This window comes from Anguilla anguilla, chromosome 2, assembly GCF_013347855.1.
Source record: "Anguilla anguilla isolate fAngAng1 chromosome 2, fAngAng1.pri, whole genome shotgun sequence".
Classification (NCBI taxonomy): domain Eukaryota; kingdom Metazoa; phylum Chordata; class Actinopteri; order Anguilliformes; family Anguillidae; genus Anguilla; species Anguilla anguilla.
Window position 1 is genome coordinate 66,420,152 of NC_049202.1, and position 14,411 is coordinate 66,434,562.

The window sequence follows — 14,411 nt, forward strand, 5'->3', positions numbered from 1 at the left end:
TCTCTCTATTTCTTTCTATCTGTCACTTGCTCTGCCTTTGCTTCTGTTGTGTGTGTGCGCGTGTGCGTGTGCGTGTGTTTGTGTGTGTGTATAATAAACTGTAAACAATTACATCTACACACAGGCAGGTTATATGAATAGACTCCAAGCCTTTATTCATCCATAGGTTTAGGAGTTCTGAACTAAGCACTCTCAAATGTCTCAGACTGATGCAAAGAAGTCTCATTCCTACCTCTAGAGGGAGCTGTTCTCTTTTAATTTTACACCCACAAAAACACACACAAAACGTTTTCCTTGACATTTGTTGCGAATACCCCTATTTCTCTACCCCTCCTCTCCCCCTCCCCTCTCTCTCTCTCTCTCTCTCTCTCTAAAATGCATGCAAATGCTGGGAAAAGGGTCCACCTCCTTGCCTCCCTCTCTTTTTTCTCCTGGAAGGGAGGGAGAGAAGAGAGAGAGACAGAGAGAGAGAGAGAGGGAGAGGGAGAGAGAGAGAGAGAGAGAGGGAGAGAGAGAGAGAGAGACAGCAGTGTCAGTTGAGCACTCTCTCTCTCTCTCAGACAGCGGACTCTCGCGCTGGTCCCAGCTAAACCTCCCAGTCTCTCCTACAGTCAGCAGCGCTGATGCCAGGCTGTAACATGCTCTACCTGTCGGCAGCGTAGTCACCACAGAGAAGGGATATTTTTATTTTACCGGGTAAAATTTCTCTTTGTGAGAGGAAGGAAGAAAGAAGATAGAGAGAGGGGGTGGGGGAACAACTAACACCCCCCCCTCCTTAAAAAAAGAAAGAAGGGAAAACGGAAGGCTCTGGAGTATTTGTTTTTTTCTTTCGCTTTTTGTTCTTCTTCTTCCTCATCGTGGTGCTGGGAGGTGCTTCATCTTTTCATTTATTCGCACTGTCCTCTCTCTGCCTCCTCATCTATTTCTCTGTCTACCTGGTCTACAATTTCTGCTATTTATGAGTGACAGAAGGAGGGAAAGAGAGAGAGGGGAGGGAGACTTTTTTTGTTTTTGCCTTTTATTTTCCTTTTTGATCTGTTCCTCTTTCTTTCATCATCATTCTCTTTCATTCCCTCCTTTCCATCTTTTCTATCCCCCTTATATCCATCCTCCCCTCTTCACTCCCTCCATTCTTAACTCTTAAATCCTTTTTTTCAAATTAACTCTCAAATTTTTTCAAAAACGTCTCCTCATCAGAATTTTCCCCCTTTTTTCTCCTCTTCTCTCTCTCCTTCTCTTTCTCCCCCTCTCTCTCTCTCCTCCCTCCATCCTCTGCATCACTATTTTGGGGATTCTTTAATCTATTCATAGGTAGGTTTATTATTGTTTAGTGTCTGTCTGTCTGTCTGTGTGTGTATTTGTGTGTGCGTTACGTATACATAAAACACACATTAGCACACACATACACATGCACTAAACTATGGCTAAAAAAAGATGCTATTTATTCAGCTGATATATATATTTCTTGCCATCGTGCAATCCCCATTCTTTTATCTTTCCAAACTTCATCCATTTTTCTTTGTCAGCTGTCTGACAAGCAGCTATCCATCTTGCAGTTGCCTTTCATGTGCTTCAAAGAATCATCCCTCAGAAAGAAATATGTCAGCCCATCCACCCTGTCTCCATTTTCCCATTTTTCCATTCAAAATTCCCATTTTTCACATTTCAGTCATTTTGCTCTAAGATGCCAAAATTCTGAGTATGACAGTGAATTCCAAAGTTCACTTCCATGCTTGACCATTGCTTTTGGGTTGTAGTCAAAGCCTTGCAATAGCAATGCCAATTTAGACAATGATATTATTTTGTATAAACTGAGAACAAGTTGCCCAAAAGTACTGCCTTTTAGCGCTTGGGGTTGTTCAGCACTTGTCCTCGACCTTTGTCGCATCTGTTGAATAATGAAACTATTATTTTGAAACGTATCTTTTAAAATTATACCTCCTAAATTCTCTCCGCCACCCTATTATTCTGGTCGGTAACCAATCTCTCTCTCTCTATCTCTCTCTCTTCCCTCTGATACACACACACACACACACTCAAAGGAGCAATTAAAGGGAACAGATTACACCCCTTGCCAAATTATTTAGCTACTAAATGACTTGACCCCCCCAACTCACCTCATCACCTCATCTCTCGTCTCTTATTATTGTGTCTAGTGTTTTTTTCCCCTTTAGTGCTTGCGATTGATTTCATCAGTGCATTTTTTCTGTCATTCTGTTTTTCACTTGAAATTAGAAAAAAAAAAAAAAAAAAAGATCTTCTAATGCCTTCACATGCATTCTGTGTTTCCATTTCGCTAAGAAATCCTGGGTTTTCTGCAGTATTCAAAAATTTGCATTTCATTAGAAGGGGACGGTGAAGGCCTTGTTGAAACTGAGCATGTTGCGAAATGGCGGAAAAACTTGATTTCAGACTTTGGCTGTGTATGTGTGTGTATCAAGGGAAGTGACAGACAGATATGCAGAGAGAAAAATGACTTCCTTCATTTCACCTCACCATCTCACTGTTTTCCCCCTTGATTCCTTCCTGAGATCTTAATGCTTCTCTTCCACTGATGTCCAATAAGATTTCGACAACTGTTTTTTGAGTCCACTTCACCATAATAAATTCATTTTGGATTCAGTTTTTTTTTCAGGGTTTTCTGAATATCACAGTGATTGAATTCACTGTGAAACAGTTCATTTATTTATAATTGTTGAAATTGATAGACTTAACATTAAAGACTTTTTGGGTATTTTTTCTTGTGGACTAAAGCCCATTTTAAATACATTTATTTTGAATGGAATTTCACTATCAAGGATTAAGGATGGACCACATGTTTTTTTAAAAAAAATGTTAATATTGATTAATATGCTTACTGCTGTCATACTTTCCTCCTCTAAACAAACACAACATCTAATTTGACTATTTGAATTTAAGGAAAGGGTTAATTAGGTGAGTACAGTACTATTGCGATATCCAAACCTATCTCTTTAATTTTATCCATGCAGCTGACATTGTGTGTGTGTGTGTGTGTGTGTGTGTATGTGTGTTTATGTATGCCTTCCCAATTTGGTTGTAAGAATGTATGTGGTATAAGAATTTGTCAGGGCGTGAGTATTTTTGATCTGTAGGCATATCGGTATATTACTGTACTATATTAGTGTATCATGTGTTTACATGTGTCAGAATATCACAGCGTGAGAGAGGCAATGAACTTGTAGTAGGTCTGGAATTTTTTTAATGTCATACATGAAATATGTGAAATACATATGCTTCTCAATCAATCTGTGCCCTGAACCTATCTTTCATCACTGAGACGAAACACACATGTGATAGGCCATTATCATTATCAATGATCTTGTCCTATATTTTATTCTGTATGTAGGCTTATATAACCTGTATCTCTGTGTGTCATATGTGTACAGTTCACTGTTCCCCTCAAGAAAATGTATGAATTTAGCCCTCCCCCAGCTTCTGTGTCATTCAATGCATTTCTAGATTCTTCTTTTAATAGCAGTTCCTTTTTTTGTACCAGTGAATGTGTCACTGCATGTCAGTTGCATCCTATGAAGTGCATCTGTATGTCTTGTATGTTAGAGCATACATCAAACAGCCCATGTGTCATCGACGTTATCGCAGTCTTCAAACCTATTTTCGATAATTACCTGCTGCTCATTGCAGTCTTACATAAAACACCAACGCCTAAATTTTGCAACATTGATAGCTTAAAATCTTTCTTTCTGTTATGAAACCTCAGTGGGCTAATCCCTATACAACTGGCTCTGCGTTTATGCCTATCCGGCCATTTTATACTTATTATTGCCCCTGTTACGTGGATTATGTTTTCAAATGGAGCATGTTTCAATTTGGGCGTCATGGTGCCTAGCAGCAATGGAACCACTTAGGGCCTGTAAGCATAACCTTTACCCACTAGCATTTCTGTGTGGACTAAAAAAAAACTGACCTGTCCGTCTTACCTGTAAATGGTGCCAAAATTAGCCCTGCACCTTAAGTATTTGATGACCCCAGGTGATGGTTGACCAGATATTTCCAAAAATAGGATAAGCATGGTTGTCCACATTTGTTTTCCACTGATTTCATTACAAGCAGTTGAAGGTAACTCCGAACCATCATTCAACTTCAGCTCCAAAATGGCCACTACTTGTGTCTGAATTCAGGTATAGAATGAGGCTGAGAAGGTTAACTCAAAACCAGTTTGGCTTCCCAGCACACACCCAACCCCAAAATATATATTCTCTTGTCTTGATAACAAAGTTTTTAGGCTTTGAATTGTTACTAAGTGTGAAGAGTGTCAGTGATTATCGGCAATTATTTACTGGTACCGGGAACAAAATTCTTCTGAAGTTGTGAATTAGGTGCATTTGTCTTATATACTAATATTGGTGGTTTAATCATTTTTGCTTACCATATTTGTGTGTGTACAGTATATGTGTATGTGTACATATTTATGAATTCATAAAATACAGAATATAGAATGTATTTCTCTGAAGATGCTAAAAAAATTTTTTCCCCATATTCCATCATTTTGATTAGATAAAGGAATGTTGGGATTTTGTGGTTATAATTTAGGCTATGAAATATTTTGTGCACATTCTTACACACAGAAATATGACTTTGACATAACAGTAATGCGTAGTAATGTAAATTCCACTGCTTTAATTATTTACACTACTACCAATCCAGTTTTAGTTCATTAAGGCTTTAAAGAGTGAATAAGGAAGAGGGGGTTTTGATCACGCATTTGGTCGAATACATAAATAATCACTTTGCCTGAATGAATTAAGATTTGTGCAGATTCCCTTACTATGCATGTTGAGAAAGATGGGAGAGAGAGAGAGAGAGAGAGAGATATTACATAGTCAATTTGCATACACGAACACTATTTTGTGGATATCTTTGTGGAAAAGTATTGTTTGACACATGTGATTCAATACCAACAGCAATGTACAAGTAAAGGTAGTGTTCCATGGCTGTCCGAGTGAGAATGCTTTTGTGTAATCTGCTGGATCAAGTAGACAAGGGATGTGGATTTTTGCCAGACAACAATATAACTGGACAGTTATTTTGGTTTATTCAAAAAATTCAGCCTGTATATGTCAAAATGTCACTTTGACCTGAACCAAATGCCATTAGGCCTCAGGTTTTAAACTTACTCTAAGTTGAAGTGTCACTGGGTTTTGCAAACATTTTCATTAGAACTTTTTTGAAACGTTGGCTTGCTCCCCCAATGTTGCATCTTTAAATCTCACCTTGTCCTCCATTGCTTGTCTCCCCTACAGTCCTATCTTGAAAAAGAATGGATCAGACAAAATGACAGACATGGCAGTGTCTGAATAAGGAGGTCTGGAGGAGATAGGCTGAAGAGGAAAGGAAACCTTCCCTCCCTCACACCTGTGTCCCTCACACAAGCCTTTTCACACCAAGACCTGCTCGATACGGAGGAGGCAGAACTCTGGAGACGGAAAAAGACGGAGAACGCCGCCCTTCTTCATCGAGAAACAAAAGGATTATGAGCTGGACAAGAGAGGAATGAAAAGAGCTCCCCACCACTTCACCTCTCTCTCCATTTCATTCTTCCTCCTTTTTGTTCATTTACAGACATGCACAAAACAGCGATTTTTTACAGACATACACACATAAACATATCCACATAGGTGTTTGATCGGTAAGCGTGAAACTAAAAAACAAGTTGAGATAGGAAATACTGTTCACACTTTACCCTGTTTGTTATTAAGGAAATACAACTGCCATATATAAACATCTGTGCCATGATAACCTTGCATAATTTTAGTAGTGATTTTACTGTATTTCAGATTTCTTTTGTGATCTCCTTTTCTCTATGACGTTATTTTGCTATTCTTATGGTAACTGCTTTTATTTACACATAGATAGATTTGTGCATAATTGTTCCAATTTTAAATTATTGTCTGTAATTAAAATTTTGAACAACCAAGCAATTTGATTTAAAAAAAACAGATTTTTTTCAGATGTTGATTCTGTTTGAAATATTGCTTGGATCAATTCTAAAAACATTGTGTTTGTTTTATTATCTTATTATCCAGCACAGTAGTGATCAGTAACTTATTTGTAATTTTTTTACACATTTACAAGCTGTACAATCAACTTACCTAGAGGAAAGCATCGTTAAACATTTATAACATTTCTCAAATACAATTAGGAAAAAAAAAAAGATTTCAATCAAAACAGCTGGTTCCCTGTGTATTCATACAGGGATCATTTAACTCAGATATATCTTATGATATCTTGATTTCCATCGCATTATCAAAGCAGCAAGATAAACGTTCATTCAACTCTAATCACGTTGCCATGTGAATTTACACAAAATATATATTTTTTAAAAGTATTTCAAACATCCATGAATTTATTTATCATTCAGTTGAGGAAGGACGGACAGCCAGCCTTTTGACCGTCACACATACATCCGCCACGGTTTTCGTTTCTTTCTGTCCATCCTATCCTCCTTTTATTTGTGCGGCTTCATCAGTTCATCCTCCCTCTATCTGAGGCTATGAGAGGGAGTGAGGAAACCCAGGCGACGCCACCATGCCAGTTCTGAGAAGCAGGGATGAGATTTGGGCTGGCAATGTTCAAGGTAAGGCCCCTTCCAGTGTCTCTCACTCTCCTTTGATTTCACCTGACCTGATCGTGTGTCAGTTTGCGTGTGCAGTTCGTCTGCCAAGCATTCTTTCAAAAAAAAAATCTAAATCTGTGTTTATCTGCGCGTGTGGGTGTGAGTGTGTGATATTTGGATTTCATTCCAGTTAGATAATCCTTCTTGTGGGTATTCTGTGGTCATGGATAATATTTCATGCGTTGATAACATTTAGGTGTTTTATATTTGTCATTTTTCAAATTTATTCATCGTTGACTTGTCCATAGAGGCATAATAAGAGATTCATTTTTTTTTGTTTTGTTTATAATATTCTTTTCTCATCCTTGAATTAGAATATGAGATATGGAGAATCAGGGAGAGAGTGAATTTCCCTGTGTGCAATCATAAATCTGTATTTTTCTTGGGTGTTCAGGATGTTAAACTGCAGTCTGACTGTGTCAATGTGAGAATGTTGAATGAGGACTCTTAACAGGCGTTGTTGAGTATCGGATTTGTGCACATGGCTTTGTGAGCAAGCAATTAATGTGCGCGTGTGTGTTTAGCAAAATTTTTCTGCCTGCATTCTTTTGTTTCTGGCCTATTTGTACTATAAATGTTTACGGAAGCACTTTATTTTATTTAAACTTTATTACTTTATTCCCTCATTACCTCTGAATAATGACCATGATCTGTGTCATAAGCTTTCGTAAACATTATGAGCCGCTTTTACCAAGCGACATAAAGTTATGAAGCATGTAATGATCATATAATTATGCCACTAGTGACTGCGTAGTTTGTCACATGTTCTGTGAAGACCACTTGTTTATGTGTAGTAATGTTATATTCCTTGTTATGTGTTTTTGTAATATGTACGCTTATGATGCCAGTTATAATGCATAACAGATGTTATTAACATGTTATGAATGATATATAAGACCATTTCATGGTCTAATCATTTTAAGCAAAGTTAGGAATAGTCAAAAATATGATGTCATTTGGATGTTCTGAGAGTACTAATACAATCTGATATTTTGAGACCCAGTCTTCGGTGTTCAATAGAAATTTAAATGAATTGATTGTCAGTTTGTAATGAAGTATAACAATGATGACACTTTTCCTCAAAATAAGAAATTAAAAACACAGTTAATATAGTTGAATTTAAAAATAAGATTCTATTCCTTCCATTGACTTCCTCTGATTTTGTCCTCCTCCTGGACAGGGCCTTGCTAGGGAGATCCTTTATCACTTTGCTTGTCTTTCCCTGCTTCATCTTGGGGAAACTGTATCTTCTCATCTCCCCTTTTTCCTTCACCCTCTCTCTCCTCTTTCCCATTTCCAGCCTTATCTGCTTTATTCTTCCACTACTCCTTACCTATTTATACTTCACTTTCCTCAATATAGAACACAGACACTTCCACATCTGACCAACATCTCTCTCTCTCTCTCTCGATCCCTCACTCCCTCTCTCTCTTTCTCTCTCGATCCCTCACTCCCTCTCTCTCCCTCTCTCTCTCTCTCTCTCTCTCTCGATCCCTCACTCCCTCTCTCTCCCTCTCTCTCTCTCTCTCTCTCTCTCTCACTCCCTCACTCCCTCTCTTTCCCTCTCTCTCCCTCTCTCTCTCTTTCCCTCTCTTTCTCCCTCTCTACACCTCCCGTATCCGTTTGACTTTGAACATACACGCCACATCAGGCTCTTTTTTTTTACTGTGGAAAGAAAAGGAAATCAGTCAGTTATGAACAAGGCAAAGAGACATAGACTGAGAAAGAGGGCATTTTTACGTAAGGGGATGTAAGATGATGACGATAACAACCATAAGTGCTGCTGCTATTTCTACTGCTTCTTCTTAACCACAACAAAGTTGAATAAAAAATGATGTTAGAACATTGCAGTGCGTGAAAGTATTAATACTTTATTGTTAAGTAATCTTAGTGTCGTCAGTTTTACTACTCTCATTATACTTGTATTTAATAGTTGAGAACATGTTAACATGTTTATAAGTTTTAAATAATTTTTAGAACGAATGTAACAAATTACCCTAATGGTGTTGGCGATGGTGGTGCTGGTGCTAGTGGAAGGGTGGGGGGGGTGGGGGAGGGGTGGGTGTCGTTGCATACAAAAAATGAATCAAAAGACTGCAAATGATAACTGCATACAAAACAGACACAGCATCTTCTGGCTAACTATTCAAGGTTGCGATGCTGGCACTGTACAACATATCTGTGCTTTTATGTCGACATGGCCCTTCAGGAATAACATGTCTGATACGAGCGTCCACCCCATGTATCGTACCGTACCTGCGCGTGGCGCCAGGTGTGACAGTTTCCCCTGCCGCCTCCCGCTGACTAACTAACTGCGCGCGTCCTTGCGCAGCTGTGCGCAGAGCAGCCAGGCCTGCGCAGCTTCACCCGCCGGGCGAACAGATCTCTCTGTTAAGTGGACAGCAGGAGCACGGACTTGAGTGGCTGCTGGTCACCGGGGCACGTTCCACTCGTAACCGCCACGCTGCGACCGAGGAGGAAGTGACTCAGGGTAGCGCTGCCATAAACCAAGCTTCGGTTTCCCTGTCCTGGAGGGCTTTAACCAGTTTTTAGCTCGCGGGCCAACTAAAGTTGCCGAAATCTCTACCACTTTTTTTTTCCATCTGTGAATATTTTTTTTTTGGATGACTATTGAAGCTTTAAAAAGAAATCTCTGGTAACGATCTGGGCATTAACTAGTTAATTATTCTCTGATTCACTCGTCGTCGTCCCTCCCCCACAACCATATGTGGATATTTGCATTCAATTTCTAATCAGTCGCATTTAATTTATGTTTAGCGCAGAGACAGCCATTTAAGACGCAAAGCTCTGTGCGGTGCATACGTTCTCCTGGTTGTGCTTCCACTGTTGTCATACCAACAGTGCATGTTTGATTTTGAATTTGACAGACTTAAAGTAGGATGAGGGGGTCATGGAGCTTTAGGGAATGGCGGGGAACAGGAAATAAGTACAACTGGGTTTCAAACTGGGTGAACAGTGTCCTGAAAGTGAGAGAGATCTGAATCTTTGTTATGAGGTGAGGACAAAGGGGTATTTGATGAGTGTGAGTAGGAAAGGTTGTAATATAACAGAGAGAAGATTCTTCAAAAAAAAGAAAGGGGGAAGAGACAAAGAACAGAGGAAGTAGTCATTTTCACACATGCTCATGAAAGTCAGTAAAAAGAGAAAGAGAGAAAACTGAGAGAGAATATTCTTTTCAGTTTAAATGCTTTCATTCTAATGATGGTGAACCTGGAAACCTTGCTTTTTGTCTTGGTCAAAATCAATCAATCAAGACTCATTTTCAGTGAAATGAAGTCTCCATGCATGTCACGTTTGCCAGTAAATCACATTTGAATCACACATTTGAATGAACCTAAAATTTTAAGTTTATCCAACAAAACATTTTTTTTTCTGTGCATGGATCACTTTTGTGTATTTATGAATATAATAATAGCCTTTTCTGCTGAAGTGCTACGTCTGTATTTCCTGGTAGATGTGCCCGGTGAGGATTTTGCACAGATTTCCAGAGTTCTGACAAAAAATGACAAAGATTTGATATCACTTTCATGTGAATTCACAAATGCGGGAACATAAGATGTATAGATATCCTCACTGTAGCGATCCCTGAGAGGGTTTCTCAAAAAAAAAAAAAAAAAAAAAAAAAAACGTTAAAACTGGCAGTTTGTCATCCCCCGCAGCAGTTATCAGCCTCATTCTGATCAAAGTTGAAGCACAGCAGTATAACTGACCAGCTGGTCCAATTGCTTGCAACGAACATGACTTTCAAAAAGAGGACAAGCAGCTGATGTGTGCTAAAATACGCGTACTGCTGAATTTAAATGAACAAACATAATTGAGATTTCATAAATCTATTTCTTCACACCCCCCCCCCCCCCCCCCCCCCAGCCTCAGCCCCAATGTCTTGTTTTCAGGACCAGATTTTTAAGAAGCAGGCAGCGTATCTTTTGCACCATCCAAGCCTTATTGTAATTCCTCGTTTTTCGTTAACTTGTAATCGGCAGACCTTTCTTTTCCATTTTCCCCTCCAAGAGCGATATGTCCACACGCCACTTCTCGCTGTGGCTCCTCTTGTCTACTGAGATACTCATCTACGGGCCTCAGTCCTCCTCTTCCATATCTACCTCCAGCTTCCTCACAAGTGGAGAGATCTGCCCTCCAATGTCAGCATTAAGCAAAATTTTATATCTGCTGACGACAACGCTTACATCTCCGTAAATTATGTTTTTCCATTACCAGTCTGATTTTTTTCTCCAGTCTCTCTCTATTTCCTAATTTTCTCCCGCTATTCTTCTGTAATACATTAGTGCCGCCTCTTGAAACGTTTTCATAGCTCATACAATGTTCCTGCCGTAAAAATGTTGTTCCTTTTTTTTTGTCTTTAAACCTGATCCAGTGGAAAATAGCTTTCACATCAGCGACTGTTCCATCGTAACCGATGGACATGCAATGTCAGATTTAATCTTAAGATTTTATTTAATGAGACATTTGGGTTTATGGCTTCTGCATAGTAAGGCACTACAGATAAGATTAGCTCATGATGGTGATGAAGACCATGATGATGGTGATGATGATGATAACAGCAATAATAATTTTATTGTTATTTCATTGCTGCCACTACTTTGAATATTTTATTATTGTGATATTTATTGTTTTATACTATTTTATTACTGTGATATTGATATAAGTAGTATAAATCATTGCAGTTGTGCTACTAGTAATCACTGCTATTAATGTTGATGCTCTGGTTGTTATGTCAGTCGGAATTATTATTTAGTTATAACATAAAATCAGTTGCTTATTCAACTTTGTTGTGAAGAACCTGTATATTTGTGACTAAGTTAGAGTGCTTGTCCATGTTACAGTTGGCACTAACAGACAACAGCTTGCTATTTAATTAACCATGAGCAGAGAGAAGGAGGGTTGGGGAAGGGGTTTTAGGGATGGGGATGCTGAAGTAAGGTTTTCGGGAAGAAGCAGTCCTTCATAACCCCACTACCATCTCCCAATGGGAAGGGATATCAAGCCACCCAGAAAAATGTAATAATTACACCTCATTCCTTCTGACAGACCCAGACAACTTGCTGCACCGCGTGCATATGTGTGTGTTTGTGTGCATGTATGTGTGTGTGTGCGTGCGTGCGTGCATGTGTGTATGTGTGTGTGTGTGTGTGTGTGTGTGTGTGCGTGCTCGCGTGTGTGTCTCTGTGTGTGCATATGAATTTGTGTCTGTGTATGACGTGTGTCTTTGGCATGTCTATGTTAGTTTATGGCAAATCCCCAAGAATACATCAGGTTGAGTGATAGAGAGAGGGAGATGTAGAGAAAGGGAGAGGAGGGAGGGAGAGAGGTGACAGACATAAGCAAACAACAAGACAGCAGTGCTTGAACAGAGAAGGAGACAGAGAGAAATGCCCATTTCAATTTTCCTTTCTCTCCATACCTTTTCCCATATTTAATCCTATCATTGCGACTCATTTATCTCTGCTTTCACATTCTTTCCATCATCTTTTCTCCCCCCTGTGACTCTCTTTTCTGCCATGACCCTCTGCAGTCAATTTTCATGATATTGGTCAGTGTCAAGGGATTTTTAGGGTTTCAGAGATTTTTTTATCAATTGGATTCGGTGGTTTTCAGTGATTTGAGGATCTCTGTGCTTACAGTGGGAGACGTTAACATTATGGTGACATTTATATGTTTAATACTGTAATATTTAGAATCTTAAAAGGTCAGAGAATCTTAAAATTTAGAAAATAAAAAATTTTCAGAGGCCATCACATTGATTAGCTTTGTATCACGAGCAGCTAATTTTAGCTAGCTAAGATTTAAGCAGCTAAGATTTTGTGCGGTTTCCTCTACCATCTGAGCAGCACACCATCCAGAATGTCCCAGATGAGTCATAGGCACTATGCAAGCAGACTGCTTGGCTGTGTTTCCATCTTCAAGGCAATGATTCTGAGAGCTCAGCCACTCTTGATTAGAGGATTGACAACCGACTTCACTACTGACAACGGACAGCTCTGTTACTGTATATTCAGGTTAACGTTGAATAGTTTTCCGCTACAAGCGCTATGTGCAGTTTTAATCCAGTCTGACTGGTACCAGTGCTAAAAAGAAAAAAAAAGAAATAAGAGAGAAATAAATAAAGAATTATATCATGGGCAAACTACACGCCTCCATCTGGAATCGGTTGCTTTTCAGAGCCAAGCAGGCTTTTCAGTCCTCAGAGTCCCACAAAGCTTTGAGTCTGACGTAATCTCCGAAAACGCTACAAACTTCCAAATTCCCAATCACGAGGGGATGCGCGCGGTGCTTCCAGGATGTGCTGCGATTCCAAGATTATCAGCCAGCTGCTTTAAAGGACAGCATGCCAAATCAGAATTATTCAGTGGAGTGCCCCTTACGTTAATTTGACAGGAAACAGATAAGCAGATATGCGGATGTGTACGAATTCATTATTCACAGTAATTAAAGCCAGTAGTCGATCAGCTGAATAGGTTTTGGCTGGTTTACGAGGAGCCCCGTTGCCCATCAGTCTACTTAACTGTGACGGGCGGTTGGTTTTTTTCTTAAGACCTTTGCTAGTCTCACAGTTATAGTTCCGCCGAAGATGAGAAGCCTGCGACGCGTAAACATTAGCCAGTTGTTCGTCATAGTCTTCTATGGAGTACAGTACCTCATTTACCATAATCTGAGCTAACAGGAACCAATTCAACCACAAGGGTTGTGCTCCACGAAGACAAGTTACATCCACATATTAAGCGGAGCTTAATCAACACCGTGACTCTCTCACTAAAAATAAATACGATGGAATGCTAGCCTACCAAATAGAACTTTATGTTTTATGTAAATGTTTGGAATAACAACAGAAGCATTTTTAAAACGGGTGGAATGGTTATTTAAATATGCTAAATTTCGTTTTAAAATTTTTCGTTAACATCTGAATTGTAATAATAAATACCTATACACGAATAAGTCATTTTGTTAACCTAATAGCTCAATAGCTGCAATTATTGATCAGCCGGAATGTCTCTTAAGAGAAGAAGCAGGTACTTCATAATCCAGTCATCAGCTCAGTGTTCCATTGGTTTTCATTAAAATTACTGCACACAAAGATCCAGTGAAATCAACAGTAGCACACAGTGGTGTGGCATCTGATCGTAACGCCCGGCTGCGATGCCCGGCCTTGATTGGAACAGGTTGTTATTGTCAAACGAGACTAAAATCGAGCCTTTTCGCCGTGCACATCAGTGGTAGGTTTGACGTGGAAAAAAAGGATGTTCATGTTGAAAAGGATGTCATACCTACAGTGTAATATGACGGTCAGATCTTTGATGCTTTGGGTTTATTATACATCCGCTGGTCCTTATTAAAGTGAATGTAATCATTAATTCCAGCAAGTACTAAGACATTTTGACGTAAAACCTGGTATGACCTTGCCAGGAAACTCAAATTTGGCAGCAAACGGGTCTTTCACAAGACAGTGATCCCAGGCGTACCTCTGAATTAACCAAGAAATGCTTAACTGACCACAAAATTACTCTTTTGCAATGGCCACCTCTGACTCCGGATGGAAAATGTGTCTTTTGAATTGAAGAAAGCAGTCCATCAGCGCAGACTAAGGGGTCTGAAGGATCTTGAAAGATGCTGTCTTGAAGAATGACTTATCTGTGCGATGGGAGGGTGCACAAAGTACTGAAAACACTGACCTGTATTTTCAACAACAAAAAAATTACTTGTTAAAAATGGAAAACTT

The 14,411-nt window shown here is 39.3% G+C and overlaps 1 protein-coding gene across 3 annotated transcripts in view; it reads left to right on the forward strand.

Moving 5' to 3' along the window:
- Positions 1–483: 483 nt before the first annotated feature.
- The window catches only part of grin2bb (glutamate receptor, ionotropic, N-methyl D-aspartate 2B, genome duplicate b), a 63,102-nt gene continuing 49,174 nt past the window's right edge, over positions 484–14,411 (forward strand). Inside the window, exons 1-2 of one of the 3 annotated variants that reach the window (XM_035406358.1) lie at positions 484–1,311; positions 5,283–6,616. In XM_035406358.1, coding sequence (XP_035262249.1) covers positions 6,590–6,616 — 27 coding nt within the window. In that variant the 5' untranslated portion in view covers positions 484–1,311; positions 5,283–6,589. Of the gene's footprint in view, positions 1,312–1,392; positions 2,935–5,282; positions 6,617–14,411 lie in introns of those variants that run through there. The other 2 variants (XM_035406355.1, XM_035406356.1) reach the window with 2 other exon arrangements.